This window comes from Rhinatrema bivittatum, chromosome 12 (genome assembly GCF_901001135.1).
Source record: "Rhinatrema bivittatum chromosome 12, aRhiBiv1.1, whole genome shotgun sequence".
Lineage (NCBI taxonomy): Eukaryota > Metazoa > Chordata > Amphibia > Gymnophiona > Rhinatrematidae > Rhinatrema > Rhinatrema bivittatum.
In genome coordinates, this window is record NC_042626.1 from 60,565,042 (window position 1) to 60,581,117 (window position 16,076).

Here is a 16,076-nt window from a genome sequence, read left to right on the forward strand (position 1 = left end):
CACTTTGGTATCTAGTGAGAAAGCTATCACGGGAGTGGGAGTATTTTGTGCATTATGAAGAAAAAGGCGTGCATTGTTAGAAATAGAACACCCTTTAATGAATCCAAATTGGTCTGGATGCACCCGAATTACACATGTTCTCCATTTGAATGGTCAAAGAATTGGCAAACACTTTATAATCTGTTAAGTATCCTTACTCAGTTTTGGTAAGTACTACATTGCAAGCTTCTGAGAACAGAGGATCTAAGGCAGGATAAAGCCTTAAATCAGAAAAATAAATTTGATGGTGTGGGGCTAATAAGTCATAGAATGTTTAAAAAAAACTTCTACTGAAAATCCATCTGACCCTGGGATCTTCCCCCAAGTTCAGAGAAGAAAGAATTTCAGCTTTGGTAAGTGGTCTATCCTACATAGATTGAAATTCCATTCCTTACTGTAGAATAGCAATCTGTGTCACAGAAAATGGTTGTTAAGAGAAGAAACATTTAGGTGTTTCAGAGAATAAAGGTTCTGATTAAAAAAAAGTAAGTAAAACATTTCAAATTGCTCTGAAATCTTAGTCACTTACAACTGTATGAGAAGTATTTAGAGTTATCGTTTGTATCCTTTTCCTCTCTTTCTGTTTTATAACAGAATAAGTGACATTTATTGTCTTTAGAATAGTAATAAGCTTTTTGGATAAATATGGTTTTCCCCGCCTGTTTAGTTATAAGTGAATTTTAGCCTTATAGAGTGAATGCAGCAAAGCAATGTCCCCACTATAGATGTGTGCATTTTCTAGTTGCGAAACTTCTATCTGAACAGACAAAACCAAAACTAAGGGATTTTTTTTTACTGTTCTATAAAAAGTGCTAGATTTTATGAAGATGCTGAAAAGTAGATCACCCAACCACACACATACACGCACCTTTTGCCACTGACTGTCTACAGTAAAATCTGTGAGTAAACGCCAATGAAACGTGGCTTGGCAATTTTTTATTTTTTTTTTCCCCATGATGGCAGCTTAATGCTGAGTAATTCTGAGAAATTAATTGTGCTGTCTTAGGGTTTTTTCCGCCATTAGTTATGATACTTGTGCTAATTTTGATATTAAAATGCAATATTATAATTGACCTCATTTTTCTCCTTTTTTTTTTTTTTTTTTTTTTTAGAAATTTCTACAACTTGAGAAAAGATTAGGATGTTTGGCTTCATATAAGGTTTTAAAGATCCTGTTTAGGGATTGTTTAATGAGAATAAAATAAAAGTAAAAAATGGTGTGTGTGTGTGAAATGTAGAAAAGTTGCACAATCATGTTTTATGCTTGTTTACTTTTTAAATAGCATCCATTCCTCCTGCAAACTTTTAACCTTTGCAACTGATCCTTTTTAGTTTTTGGGGTTTTTTTTTCTAACTTCCTCATGTTATCAAGTTTCCCTTTTTTAAGGTAAAATCACTATTGCCAAGTGGCCCTCACCACTGTTAACTCACATCAGATCCTATCTCACAGTCTTGTTGGCTGCTTAGGTCTGCAATTAGTGACTTGCTTGGGAGAGTGTGTGGTAAACTGGTTATTTCTGTGCCCTTTGGCCTTTTCCAATTTTAATACTAGCTTCTTCAGTCACTGAGAATAGAAGCACAGGCGGCTTCTATTCTCAGTACCAGTTCACATAATTTGAACCAGAAATCATGTTCAGAATTCACCTAACTGGCTATGCACGTCAAATCAAACTTTTTTTTTTTTTTTTGCCCACCAATCTAACAGCCTTTAATGGTGCAGCAAAGGAAGATCTCATAGAATGATCAAAGTATTCTTCTTGGCATATAGATCTGCAAGCAGTCTCTGAGATATTGTGGTCTTCTATATAACTGTCTTAATAAATAAAAACAAAAGTCTTGAATTGATTTCTTAAAAACTACTGTAAACCAATGATCCCCAGCTCTTAGCCTATGATGGCATACTGCCCGTGTTCTGGAGCAAGACAGGAACTGGATATCTTCTGCCTGTACCCACCATTTTCCTTTCGAGTTGTGCCACAAGTGTTGGTGGCCGGCAGGACTTGGACAGCAGGGATGTATGGAGACACAACCCAGGGAACATGATGGCGCCCACAGGAGGGGAGGGCTGGACCGCTGCAGGGACAGGATTCAGGAGGTGTCTGCCAAACAAAAACAAGACCAGGAAACACAGAACCAAATTAGAACCAGATAGTTTACTGCTGTGTGTCTATTTCTTTTATTTATTTAAATTCTATTTTTATACCGAAGTTCATGGCACAAGTCATATCACATTGGTTTACATCGAACGAGATATAGATAGATTACAGCGATGGATTAACCAAACAATCAGTTAAAGGGGGGACAAACGAAGAATGAAGGAGGTTATAACTAGGAATTAGTAGAGCAGAAAATGGAAACGTATCAACAAGATACAATATAGTGTCTGCCGAGTAACATAACATAACATGGTAGGGTAACAATTGGGTCTCTACAGATGTTTGTGGTGTTAGGGAATGGCTCGAGTGAACAGCCAGGTCTTAAGTTTTTTTCTTGAAGGTCAGTGGGCAGCTTTCCTGGCAGAGGTCAGGGGACGTGTTCCAGAGGGCTGGTCCCGCTATGGAGAAGGCCCGTTTGTTAGTGAGGGAGTGCATGTTGGATTTGAAGGGGGGGGGGTTGTGGAGGGTTTGTTTATAGGTCTATTTGAAGTGTGGAATCGTAGAGGGATTTTTCGTGAGTGAATGTTGATTGTGGATGGTTTTGTGTATGATTGTAAGGGATTTATAAATTATTCTGAAGCTTATGGGGAGCCAATGTAAATTCTTAAGTATGGGTGTGATGTGGTCGTCTCTTTTGGAGTTTGTTAGGATTCTAGCGGCTGCATTCTGGAGTATCTGTAAGGATTTAGTGGTGCTTGCAGGGAAGCTCAGAGGAGGGAGTTGCAATAGTCAATTTTTGAGAACACGGTGGCTTGGAGGACAGTCCGGAAGTCCCAGAAGTGTAGGAGAGGTCTGAGCTTTTTCAGTATTTGAAGTTTATAGAAGCATTCTTTGGTCGTGTTGTTGACGAAACTAGGACAACAGAGAGGCACAAAAGACGCAAGAAATAAACTAAGGATAAACAAGACAAAGAATATATGACCTGATAGTGGGGCTAAGATAAAGCCACAATTTAGGGCCGAGGTTCAAAGTCTGAGAGCAGAAGACTCAAGACAGACATGAGACCAAGGCTAGGAACAGCAAGGAGCAATCACTGGGTGTGAGGCTGGCTTTATACCTAAGGCAGCATCAGAACAACATTGCCGCCAGCAGGACCTCCAAGCCATAGAGCCTGAGGTTTAGGTTCTATGGCTTGGAGAGCCACTTCTGGCAGGAAGCAAGAACTGCCCACAAATCCTTAGATAGCCCAAGTAATAAGGGCAGCGGTATTTTGTGTAAGTTGCATTCTGGCTAGCTGGGTATTTAGGACCCCTGCATACAATGAATTGTATTAATCTAATCAGATGGTAATCAAAGCATGGATTATGGATACCATATCCTTGTGCACTACACATGGCTGTAAATTACAGATCAGCCGAAGCTGCAGAAATGATACCCTGACCACCTTTTGAAATCTTGAACTTCTATGTTCAGTTCACTGTCCAATATAAAGTCCACAATTTTGGCCTCTAGCTTCATAGGTAGGATAGTCCCGTCTACCTGAGAGAGAGGAGCAGATAACATAGCCTTACAAATGCATAAAAATCAGTTTTTAAGGGGTTAAGCTTTTAGATTACTACAATTCAATCTTTTTAGAGATTGCATGTAAGGAGTGTAACCCCTCAGCACCTTCAGCCCGACTCCTTCCTAAATATATTCAATGTATAATTCACATTTTTAACCTTGATCTCTTAATTTCTCTATTGTCTGAAGATAAATAATGGTATTGGTACAAACACCTATGGTACTCAAACTGGCACCCAGGTGAGGACAAAGAATCACATGCTTTATATTTTGAGTTCTACCATCAAGAAAGGAAACGAACCATTTCAGCGTATTGCCTTCAATACCAAGGGCCCTAAGCAAATTGATAAAGGTGTCATGGTCCACAGTATTGAAAGGTTGCAGGGAGCCACCAAAGAATCATTACCCTTATCTAGACTCCTCCTCAAGTCATCCATTAAGGCCAGTAGAGTTGTTTCTGTACCATAGCATTCTCAGAACTCAAATTGACTTGGATCTAACTAATTCTGTTCATCAAGAATTTTAATCAACTGATGGGCTACAGCCTGTGTCATTAACTTAAAAAATGACATGAGAAGGTGATTTTTCTCCAGCTGAGGATTTTTAATAGTTGACAGATAATTAGAACACCTTCACATAAGAGGAGTTAATAACTTGCTACGTGGCACAACTAAGCCATTGATACACTGCTTTACTAGCCTAGACAGCCAAATGTCTAGAGTACAACTACTAGGCTTGACCATCACCAAGATCTTTTACTTCATCATTACAAGTTTGGTCACAGATTGACACTTTGAAAAGCACTCAAGCAATTAAAAACGGTAGAGTCCAATTTGATTTTTCTCCCAGGACAAGCAGGATAGTAGTCCTCACATATGGATGACATCATCAGGATGGAGCCCAATCATGGAACACTTCTTGTCAAAGTTTCTAGAACTTTGACTGGCACACTTAGCATGCCCAGCATGCCACCAACCCTGCATCCAGTAGGGGTCCCCCCTCAGTCTATTTTTTTCCGTGCAGCAGTTGCCTTGCGGTTATCAGGAGCCCTGTGAGATTTTCCTCACGGAACGTTTTCTAAAAAATTACCCTACCAGGGGTTCCCCCTCGTCGAACATAGACAGTCGTTAGCATCAGTAAGTTTTTATCTGCTTGTTTGCAGTCGGTATCCGATGGTACTCTTCACCGGTGCCCAAAGTCCACTGACCACGTGCCGGGTTTATTTTTCAAAAATGGCGACCGGCTTCAGGAAGTGCCCCGTATGAGGGCTATGTCAATTACGGACCTGCATGATGTATGCGTTTTATGTTTGGGGCCTTCCCATGATGTTCAGATGTATACCAGTTGCACCCAAATGACGCCGAAGGGCCGCCGGGCCCGCTTAGAAAAAATGGAACTCTTGTTCCAATTTAAGCTTTCCGCCCCGTCCAGCTAAGAGTACACCGGCTCGGAAGATGTCCTCAACTCTGTCGCCTTCCACTTCTCAGCACCATCGAGGCACAGTCAACCGCCAATCACAGAGTTCCTCTCGTTCAAAAGCATAGACTTCTTCATCTTCGGCACCATAAAAAGACCGCACCGAGAGAAGCATCGGTATTGGAAAGATACTTCCTCCGGTGCCAGCACTGATAAGGCATCGGCGTCAATGGAACCACTGACAAAGAAGTCCCAGAAAGAGGAGCCACCCATCCTCCACTGGACCCAGGACACCGAGGCGATCCCCACCAGCAATGGTGCTGGGAGCCAAGATTCCACATACTGTGGACCCTCCGGCGATGCCTCTGGAGCCTCCAACCCCGGAAGCGATGTTACCTACGCCAGCTTTCTGAGAGGAATTGAACCAGATGGTTTAAGAGGCAGTTCTTCAAGCGATCAAAATATTCCAGTTGCCACTGGCACAGACTCCCATGCCAAGGCTCGACCCGATGCCTACTATGCTGGCTCCATTATTGGAACGCTTAGATACCCTTATCGGCACTCTTCCACCGGTGCCTGCGCCCTCCGGACCAACGGTTCCCTCAATACCACCTGTTCCTCCTCCGCCATGGACACCAAATCCTCTCTCATCGGAGGATGAAGACCGGAACCTGTCGATGCCGGACCCGATACCGGGACCATCCATTGTTCTACCACCCCGACGTCCTTCCAAAGCACCAATACCTTCGGTGCCTTCTCCATCGGTTCCTTCGGTGCCACCTCCGGAACCGATGGGATTAGGACTTCTTCCACCCTCAGAGGAACTGCAAGGTGCAGGAGACCAGCCTTATGATCCTTGGACTGATAATTCTTCTGACTCCCAGGATTCTGAGGACATCCCATCAGAACCTTCACCTTCTGAGGAGAGATGGTGCTCCCCTTCACGGGACCTTTCGTTTGCAAGCTTTATAAAGGAAATGCCTGAAACCATTCCTTTTAATCTGCAAACTGAAGAGGATGCCAGACACAGGATGTTGGAGGTTCTCCAAATCGTGGATGCCCCAAAAGAAGTCATATTCATCCACAAACAAATAGTGATATATATATATTTTTTTTCCAAACTTTATTAATATTCAAAAATGGAGAAATTCCAAAACATCAATTTATTTTTTTTAAAAAACCCCACAAGGAATATCTACTTCCAAATCCAAACATACCACTTATTCATTCATAACACTCTCACTACACTCCCTCATACATTCCACATGTTTTTTAAAAACATCTTCATTTTTAAATTGAATTTGTACATAGAACCCAAAATTTTCTTTCTTTCACAGTGCAAAATTCAAATTACAAGCAGAGAGAACTCAAATTTATAGATCTTATACATTCTCATGACAAATTTTATTCTAGATTTTCTTCTTCCTTTTTTATTCTTCTCAACATGTTTCGCCTTGCACAGGCTTCCTCAGGAGAATTTTCAAAGAATTTCCTGCTGCTTATATTTTCATCTTTTATTGGTTCAATATTCCTGTGTAAACATCTATAAGACCCATAGACGTACAGAAACAGATCCGTCCCCCGACTCTTAATACTCAGCACATCTCAAACGTGCTCTCAAAAACACCATTTTACCCAAATGGCGTTACCATTTCTTGTATTTTACCACATCAAATTCTGATACAAGCTCCTGCTGTCCCATCTAAACGCCGACATCAAACAGAAACCAAAAGAAGTCATGGCAGTCCTGGTTCACGAGATCGTCCTCCTTGACCTATTGCATCGTACCTGGGAACACCCAGCTACAGTTCCACTGGTAAACAGAAAAACAGATGCTACTTACCTAGTCCAATCAACTCCAGGTTTCCAGAAAAACCAGCTTCCCCCACCACTCTGTAGTGGTAGAATCTGCTCGGAAAAAAGCAAAGAGATCCCGGCCTCATTCTTCTGCTCCGCCGGGCAAAGAGCAGAAATCCCTGGACGCCTTTGGACAAAAAGTATTTCAAGGGTCTATGTTGATGGCATGTATAGCAGCATACCAGCTATACATGACCCAGTACACTAGAAACCTGTGGAAGCAAGTGCAAGATTTCTCAGACACTCTGCCAGAAGAATTTCAAGAGGGTCTAACTTCCATATTGCAGAAAGGCCTTGACGCTGGAAACACAAAGTGAGAGCTGCCTACGACATCTTTGACACCGCCTCAAGAGTGTCAGCAGCGGGCATAAGTGCCAGACGATGGGCTTGGCTAAAAGCGTCTGACTTGCGCCAAAAAGTCCAAGAAAGATTGTCAGACTTCCCTTGTACAGGGGACAACTTATTTGGGGAGAAAATACAAGAAACAGTTGTGCAACTCAAGGACCATCATGAGAGTTTGCGACAACTTTCTACTGTTCCCTCTGACTTTTCATCCATCACAAAAAGGCATTCAGAAGGGATCCCAGGAGGCTAACCTACAAACCCGTAGGTATTATCCTCCCCCACCTCGGTCTCGTCCAACCAGACCTTATCAGAAGGGTCAATCTCGCCAACAAAGACCTCCCAAGACCCAACCAGCTCTGCAGACGGGTCCTGCCTCAGGTTTTTGACTCCCTTCTAGAGAGCAGCAGCCAACCTCCCAGCAAATTTCCCTGTAGGAGGCCCCTTGTGCCACTTTGCAAACATATGGGACCCTTACTTTTCAATATATTTATAAATGATCTGGAAAGAAATACGACAAATGAGAGAATCAAATTTGCAGATGATACAAAATTGTTCAGAGTAGTTAAATCACAAGCAGATTGTGATAAATTGCAGGAAGACCTTGTGAGACTGGAAAATTGGGCATCGAAATGGCAGATGAAATTTAATGTGGACAAGTCCCAAGGAGGGGGGGTTGTTACTAGCAGTGTTCCTCGGGATCGGTCCTTGGACTGGTTCTTTTCAATATTTTTGTGAGCAACATAGGAGAAGGATTGTCTGCAACAGGGTGGATAGTCAGAAAGGTGTGGAAACCATTGGGGAGGGTTTGAGCGAAGCTTGAGGAATGTTCTAGGATCTGGCAGTTAAGTTGTAAAGCCAAAAATTGCAGGCTGCAAAAACCCAAGGGAGGGGTACAGTATTGGAGGTGAAATTCTTCTAAGCATGAAAGAAGATCAGGATCTGGAGGCGATTCCAAACAGATGGATAAAGTGACAGCAAATGCCAGAAAGACACTTGGCTGCACAGGGAGAGAAATTGTCAGCAGAAAAAGGGAAGGGGATATTGCCCCTGTATAGATCCCTGGTGAGACCTCACTTGGAATACTGGAGACTGTACCTTCAAAAGGATATAAACAGGATGGGGTCAGTCCAGAGGGTGGCTACTAAAATAGTCAGTGGTCTTCGTTCATTCTAAAGGATATGGGGATAAACTTAAAAATCTAAACGTGCACACTAGAGCAGAGATGGCGAACTCCAGTCCTCAAGTGCCACAAACAGGCCAGGTTTTCAGGATATCTACAGTGAATATGCATGAGGAAGATTTGCATGCACTGCCTCCATTGTATGCAAATGTATCTCATGCATATTCACTGTGGATATCCTGAAAATCAAGCCTGTTTGTGGCACTCGTGGACTGGAGTTCGCCATCCTTGCACTAGAGGAAAGGTGAGGTTCGGGAGAATTGGTAGAAACATTTTAAATATTTCAAAGGTTTCCTTGCTCAGGAGGCAGGTCTCTTGGAACGGAAAAGAAGTTTTAGAACAGGAGGTAATGGGATAAGGATGAAAGAGGATAGACTCAGGAATAATCTTAGGAAATATTTCTTTACGAGAGAAGGTAGTAAATGCATTGGACGGTCTACCAATTGGAGGTGATAGAGAAAAAAAACAGTATCTGAATTCAAGAAAGCATGGGATAAATAAAAAGGCTCTCTGAGGGAGTCCTGGGAATTATAAAGCTAAATTAATTGGGCGGATGGGCAGACAAGATGGGACAATACAATCTTTTTCTGCTGTTATGTTTCTATAGTTTTGATGTCCTCCTTTATTGGCCTGCTTAATCATTATGATCATCATCCTGTGGAGTTGAAAACAGGGGTTGGGGGGTCTCCATCCACTACAGCTGGAAAGAACATGACAAAATGTTCAGAACTACCTACAAGTGGAGGGGGAGTGTTGCCTTTCTGATCTGTACATTTTTCCATTTTATTGCTGGGTCTTGAGCTGGCTTAGCCTCTTTGTCTTGCGTTTGACCAATTCTTTCGTGCTGCTGTTGGACTTTGCTTTTATTTCATTTGTTTTTCAGCACGCGAAGTAAATATGGTGAAGGAGAGAATCAGGAGACGTTCCGGTTTGCATTGTCACTGGTCTTCATTCAGTGTGTAACTAATTCCATTTTTGCCTGGATATGTGAGTATTTTGGCATTCAGAAGCTTATTTTGTTCAGGGAAACCAGTGTTTACAGTGACTGACTGTGAGCCCTGAGACTGGGAGGGAACCCTAAATTGATCCAGGTTCATTCTTTCAGTTGGTGTTCTGGAGGGAAATTACTTGCTGGGCATGGGATCCCTGAGGGACAAATGGGTCTCTTGTTAGAAACTTAAGAGTTCTTGGTTGATTAAGAGGTTTCATCTTTAGTGTTCTGTCCCTAGGGATGGAGGAAGGTTTTCTGGGCAGTGGAATGCCTGGGAGAAATTTGGGAAAGGCTTTTTGGTAGGCAGTGAGAAGAGGACCAGACTCTTCTCTGAGTACTGCAACCCCCAGAGATCCCTTTCTAGACAATAGAGTAAGGAATTTCATGGATTACAAACTGGCTAAAAGCCAGGAAACAGAGTAGGATTAAATGGACAATTTTCTCAGTGGAAGGGAGTGGACAGTGGAGTGCCTCAGGGATCTGTATTGGGACCCTTAATTTTCAATATATTTATAAATGATCTGGAAAGAAATATGACAAGTGAGGTAATCACATTTGCAGATGATACAAAATTGTTCAGAGTAGTTAAATCACAAGCAAATTGTGATAAATTGCAGGAAGACCTTGTGAGATTGGAAAATTGGGCATCGAAATGGCAGATGAAATTTAATGTGGATAAGTGTAAGGTGATACATATAGGGAAAAATAACCCTTGCTGTAGTTACACAATGTTAGGTTCCATATTAGGTGCTACCACCCAAGAAAGAGATCTAGGTGTCATAGTAGATAACACATTGAAATCGTTGGTTCAGTGTGCTGCGGCAGTCAAAAAAGCAAACAGAATGTTGGGAATTATTAGAAAAGGAATGGAGAATAAAACGGAAAATGTCATAATGCCTCTGTATCAGTCCATGATGAGACTACACCTTGAATACTGTGTACATTTCTGGTCGCCGCATCTAAAAAAAGATATATATCAGGTACAGAGAAGAGCAACCAAAATAAGGGGAATGGAACAGCTCCTCTATGAGGAAAGACTAAAGAGGTTAGGACTTTTCAGCTTGGAGAAGAGATGGCTGAGGGGGGATATGATAGAGGTGTTTAAAATCATGAGAGACCTAGAACGGGTAGATGTGAATCGGTTATTTACTCTTTCAGATAATAGAAAGACTAGGGGGCACTCCATGAAGTTAGCGTGTGGCACATTTAAAACTAATCAGAGAAAGTTCTTTTTCACTCAACGCACAATTAAACTCTGGAATTTGTTGCCAGAGGATGTGGTTAGTGCAGTTAGTATAGCTGTGTTTAAAAAAGGATTGGATAAGTTCCTGGAGGAGAAGTCCATTACCTGCTATTAATTAAGTTGACTTAGAAAATAGCCACTGCTATTTCTAGCAAGGGTAACATGGAATAGACTTAGTTTTTGGGTACTTGCCAGGTTCTTGTGGCCTGGATTGGCCACTGTTGGAAACAGGATGCTGGGCTTGATGAACCCTTGGTCTGACCCAGTATGGCATGTTCTCTTTTATGCGATATGAAAGACCCAGTAAAGGACACTATTTGTCTCAGAATTAGACGGCTTTATTTTCAGCCATTTCAGATTTACCTCTTAGAACAAAATAATATCTTGCGATAGGCAAGAAACTTATAATAAATCCTTAGCATAGAATACACTTTTATATACAGATATGATTAAATAAGAAGAAATATAACACATCACCTTGGCTGCAGCTTGCTTATGCTTTAAAATACTCCTAACTTGCTAGCCCAGAGCCAATAAGCCAGGAATTAACCTCTTCTCACCATTTTGAAGATCTCTGAGTCGTGAGGGGAGGGACAATACCGGACTAGGCCTCAGTCTCTAAAGCAGCTGTGGGTCTTGCCCCTGAAGGAGAGCAGAAGACTTGCCTAGTTTCTTGGGAAGACCCCAGCAGGTGTGACTCTGGATACAATAGCAGGGCTGGAGAGCTCTTCCATATAGCACTTCATGACACTGGATCTGGTCGGTCAGCATAGTTGCAGGGTGGAGCAGGGAGCAGTATCACAGATATCTCATCCCTGGTGAGTGTAATCTGGTGAACTTCCGCCCTGAGCCCTTTTTTGCCAGGGATTTTAAAAGCCAATGTATGCATATTCAGAGGCTTAATGCATATTAATTTAGTGCCATGTGTCCAATTCTGATTGGATACTTCTTCATGTAGATTTCTTGACATCCCCCTCCCCAACTTGACCATCAGGCAGGCGCATGACAGCTGACCAGGTCTTGTGACTGGGCTGACCTGTCTGAAAAAGCCCCTTTGTGCTTGGAGGGTCCCATCTTTAAGCAGAACTGATTCATGCTGACAAGTTTGGATCTGTTTTTACACATACGGTACATACCTGGCCTGTATTGTTTTTCTGAGTCTCTCTTTTTTTTTTTTTTTTAAGGACTCAGCATGTAGACACGGATTTGTTTGTGCATATACAGTAGTAAACTTGGGGTGTTTATTCCTACACATCCATTCATCTATCTCGCTGCCAATACCTCAGATTCAGAATTCACGATCAGAACTGTCAATGCAGGGTCCTGCCCCTTGGCCTGTTAGCAGCTCTCAGAGTTTACAGAGTGCCTGGCAGAGATGCTGCTGGTGGCACATCTTTGTCGAGGCACATTGGTCTTCCCCTATTTGGATGACCAGGGGAAGGGGGTTGTTGGCATCGCTACATCATAATAGCTGCTACAGTCTCTGGCTTTATCATCAGCAAGTTGAACCTGGTTTCAGCTCAGAGAATCTAGTTCATAGGAGCCTGGATAGGCTCTGTCCTGGAAAGGGCATTCCGATAGGGCGGCCCGTCTCTGTACTCTGGTTGAAAACTCAGTACACTGGAACTGATCCACAGCTCATTCAGGCTAGATGTCCTTAGTCACATGGCAGCTATGATTCGTGTGAAGCAATTTGCTTGTCTTTACATGAGATTTCTCCAGTGGGCTCTTTGATTGCAGTGAGACCAGCTATGACAGCCCTGGTCGCATCCTTTCAAAGTAACGGTGAGATTAAAGTCATTCCTTCGGTGGTGGTTGAGGCCAGAGGTTCTCAAAATAGGCTCCTGAGAATCCCTCCCGCTTGGGACTCTCTGCATATCATGGTTAATTCAGCTTGTTGATAGAGAAAAGTGTGTTTACCGTAAACTGGGCTCTCCGTAGACAGTGGTATGAATTAGCCATGGTTAGTAGATTCCCTCCTCCTTGGAGAATTGACTTGGCTACCACTAATATGTGCCAATAGACTGAGGGGCTCACGAGGCAGCACTCATTCTCCCATACATGCTCAGTAAAGCACAGCTCTAGAGAGAAGTCCTTTCAGCGCGTCGCATGGTGTCATCCACGTGTCATGGCTAATCCATCTTGCTGTTTACAGAGAACCCTGTTTATATGGTAAGCAAACTCACTTTCTCTTTAAAGGATGCCAGTTAATGCTTTGAAAGCATTTGTTTTATATATTAAAGTTTCCCACAGCACACTATAGTGGTTGGCTTATAGCAATGGTTTTCAAACTTAGGGTTACAACCCGATACTGAGTCGTGGCATGCCATTGACGAGATTGCAGCCCCATTTCTGTCCCTGAACATATTCTGGCTATCCAGTGGTTCTGTACTGATGGAAGGAAGTCACCTTGTGCTGCATCATTCTCCTGCCAAATGACACCTCTATGTGGATGTCAGGAAGATTTGAGCCATACAGTACCCAGAGCTCCCACACTAGTCTTGCAGTAATCCCTGTGAGGATCTCAAACCTCAAAGTGACAGAGCTGTGTGGAGCCAGAAGTCTGCAGGAGATATAAGGAGAGAGGTGTGAGAGGGCAAGAGGTGAGCAGTGAGGCTGGGAGGTTTGGTTGGGGCACAGGGGGAAGGGAAGGGGCTGATTGTGAGCAGTAGCGGGCTGGGGAAGGGGAAAAGGAAAGTGAGCATATGAACGAGAAAGAAGTAGAAAATAACAGAAAAAACAGATTTGATATGTGGTCAGCACGGTTACCTTTCCATTCATATTGGAAGGAGCTTAGGAACAGGCAGGCCCAACTTAAATGTTAAGAGAAACAACCTGCTCCTTGTTTACCATTTATTTTATTCTGTGTCTAGACATTGATGTTACCTATGAAATAGTTCTAACTAGCATTTAGTTTTCTTTCACTTTATGAAAACTCAGGTCCAAAGAAGATATTTGTTTGGGTTATGAGAATTAAATGTTTCTTCCATGGGTTTTGAAAATAAGTTTGAAAACCACTGGTTTACAGTCTGTTGTCATAAGAGATGTATGAACAGGTTTCTAACTGATTGCCCAATGCAGATGTTGCCTAACACGACACAGTCCCAGGAGTGGGGTACTTTTATTTAAAAAAGGCTTTTAAATGGTTCTTGGCATCTTGCTGTGTTTTTCCCGTGGAAGGTGTCTCTCCCTTTAGCATGATAACCTTGTGATGCACCGTATACAGGGCTGCAGAAATCACTGTCATGCAATGTCTGCTTTTCTCAGACTTGGGTAAGTCTTGCCACTGGTGCTCTCTATAGCACTTAGTCCAGGACTTTCTATACTAGTACGGCCCTTTTTAAAAAAAGGGGTTTACAACCCTGTCCTCGAATACCTCCTAGCTAAGTGGTTTTTAAGGATAACCACAGAGAATATACATGAGAGAGATTTGCATACAATGGACGCAAGATATGCAGATCTCTCTCATGAATATTCACTGTGGCTGTCCTGAAAACTCAACTGGCTAGGGGGGCACCATCTTCCTTTCATCTTATGTGGACTTGCAGGGAAAGAAATAGGCTATATCGCTGGGACCCTACGTTCACTGCTTTATGCTGCTTCCTTCTAACCCCTCTCTGTATTCTGTTCTCTGAGAATGTGGTCAGTCAGTCTTCTGCCCCAGTCACGCTTTCTTCTCTCTCTCCTTGTAGTGATCCGTTTTTTTGATGCAGGCAAGGTGGATCGCACCCGGAGATGGCTATACATGGCATGTTCTCTCTCTTACCTGGGGGCCATGGTATCAAGTAACTCAGCACTGCAGTTCATAAACTACCCCACCCAGGTGAGTCGAGACTGCTTTCTGCCAGAGTTGGTAACCGTATACCAGCTGGATTGGTGGGGTGAAGGGATGATCAAATGAGAGAATTTATTTTCATATACCGCTTTTCATTAAAAATGTTTCAGTTTTAAATGTTAAGGTCAGCAAGATTATACTCCATAAAACAACATAATATAAAAAAAGTAAAAACCATTAATCAACAATTTAATGGCAGTTCTTCAAGAATAAGTCCTAAATGTCCTTCACTGGTCATAAAATCAGAGTATATAATTTCATTTAAGCATGCTTCTAAAAAGATTAAAAACCTGAACGACCAACCAGGAATCATAGAACTTAGTTGATTTCTTTCTTTTTCAGGTACTGGGGAAGTCATGTAAGCCCATTCCAGGTAATCTGTGGTTCAGACTCCCATTCTGTGACCTGTGGTTTCCCTTCCCCCCTCCAATATCCACAAAATAAACTTGTTGCTTAGCCATGGCATGCGCGCATGTTAAGAGGGAACAGAAATTTGGGCTAAGAAGCTGGATTTCTCCTGAGGACTATCGATGAAAGAAGTTGGCTCTTCCCCTGAGTGGTAGAAGCATTACATCAGGGTTTCTGGGGCTCTTTGTTGGGGATTGCCAGGTTGACCCTCTACTTGCCTTTGTGGGAAGAGGATTGCTGGAGGGGATCTTGAGGCTTCCTTATGTGAAAGATTGGAATGAAGGCAGGAGGTCCCCGTTTTTAGACTGCATGGTCACAGAGAAGCCGCATGTAAACGCTTGTGGCTCTTACAGGTGGTTGTTCTTTCAGTGATGCTGCTGGGAGTGACGGTGCTGAGGAAACGATATCCACTGGTGAAGTACTTGTGTGTGCTGTTGATAGTCATCGGCGTGGCTTTCTTCATGTACCGGCCCAATAAAGGGATCGCCAGCAGCAGTGAGCATGTCTTTGGTTATGGAGAGCTCCTCCTGGTATGTGTCTCTCTCTATATAGAACATCCGTTCTTAGACTGGGGTCCAGGGTGATTATAGCTCATGAGACTGGTGCAGATTGGGTCTTGCCATACTCAGTCTTTAGGGGATTAAGCTTTAGAATGATGGGGGAAGGGTTGCTAATTGACACGTGGGTGTATGCGTGTGAGATGATTTCCTCATGCTGCTAGGAAAAGGAACAGATGCAAGGAACGTGGTGCAAGCTGTGACTGCAGTGGGTTTTTCTTTCATCCTTTTAAAATATTGGACTCAACATTTTGTAGTTTCTCTTTCCTTGCCTCTTCTCGTGTGTCCCTGTTTTTTCAGCTGCTCTCTCTGACACTGGATGGCCTTACTGGAGTGTCTCAGGACCATATGAGGGCGCACTTCCAAACGGGCTCCAACCACATGATGCTACACATTAACCTTTGGTCCACACTTTTCCTAGGAGCCAGTAAGTGACAGCATCAATCGCTGGAGAGGGGACTGCATCACGTACTCCCACACATGGATCTGTTCCTGCAGCTTTGACCAGGGAGGCACCATGTCACACACTTTCTGCTATTTTACCCT

At 42.8% G+C, this 16,076-nt stretch overlaps 1 protein-coding gene across 2 annotated transcripts in view; it reads left to right on the top strand.

Annotated features, from left to right (window-relative positions):
* The window catches only part of SLC35B1 (solute carrier family 35 member B1), a 39,317-nt gene that overhangs the window by 8,313 nt on the left and 14,928 nt on the right, over positions 1 to 16,076 (top strand). For both annotated transcript variants that reach the window (XM_029573366.1, XM_029573365.1), the window contains exons 2-6: positions 9,380 to 9,483; positions 14,423 to 14,553; positions 14,908 to 14,938; positions 15,343 to 15,503; positions 15,831 to 15,957. In XM_029573366.1, coding sequence (XP_029429226.1) covers positions 9,380 to 9,483; positions 14,423 to 14,553; positions 14,908 to 14,938; positions 15,343 to 15,503; positions 15,831 to 15,957 — 554 coding nt within the window. The remainder of the gene's footprint in view (positions 1 to 9,379; positions 9,484 to 14,422; positions 14,554 to 14,907; positions 14,939 to 15,342; positions 15,504 to 15,830; positions 15,958 to 16,076) is intronic.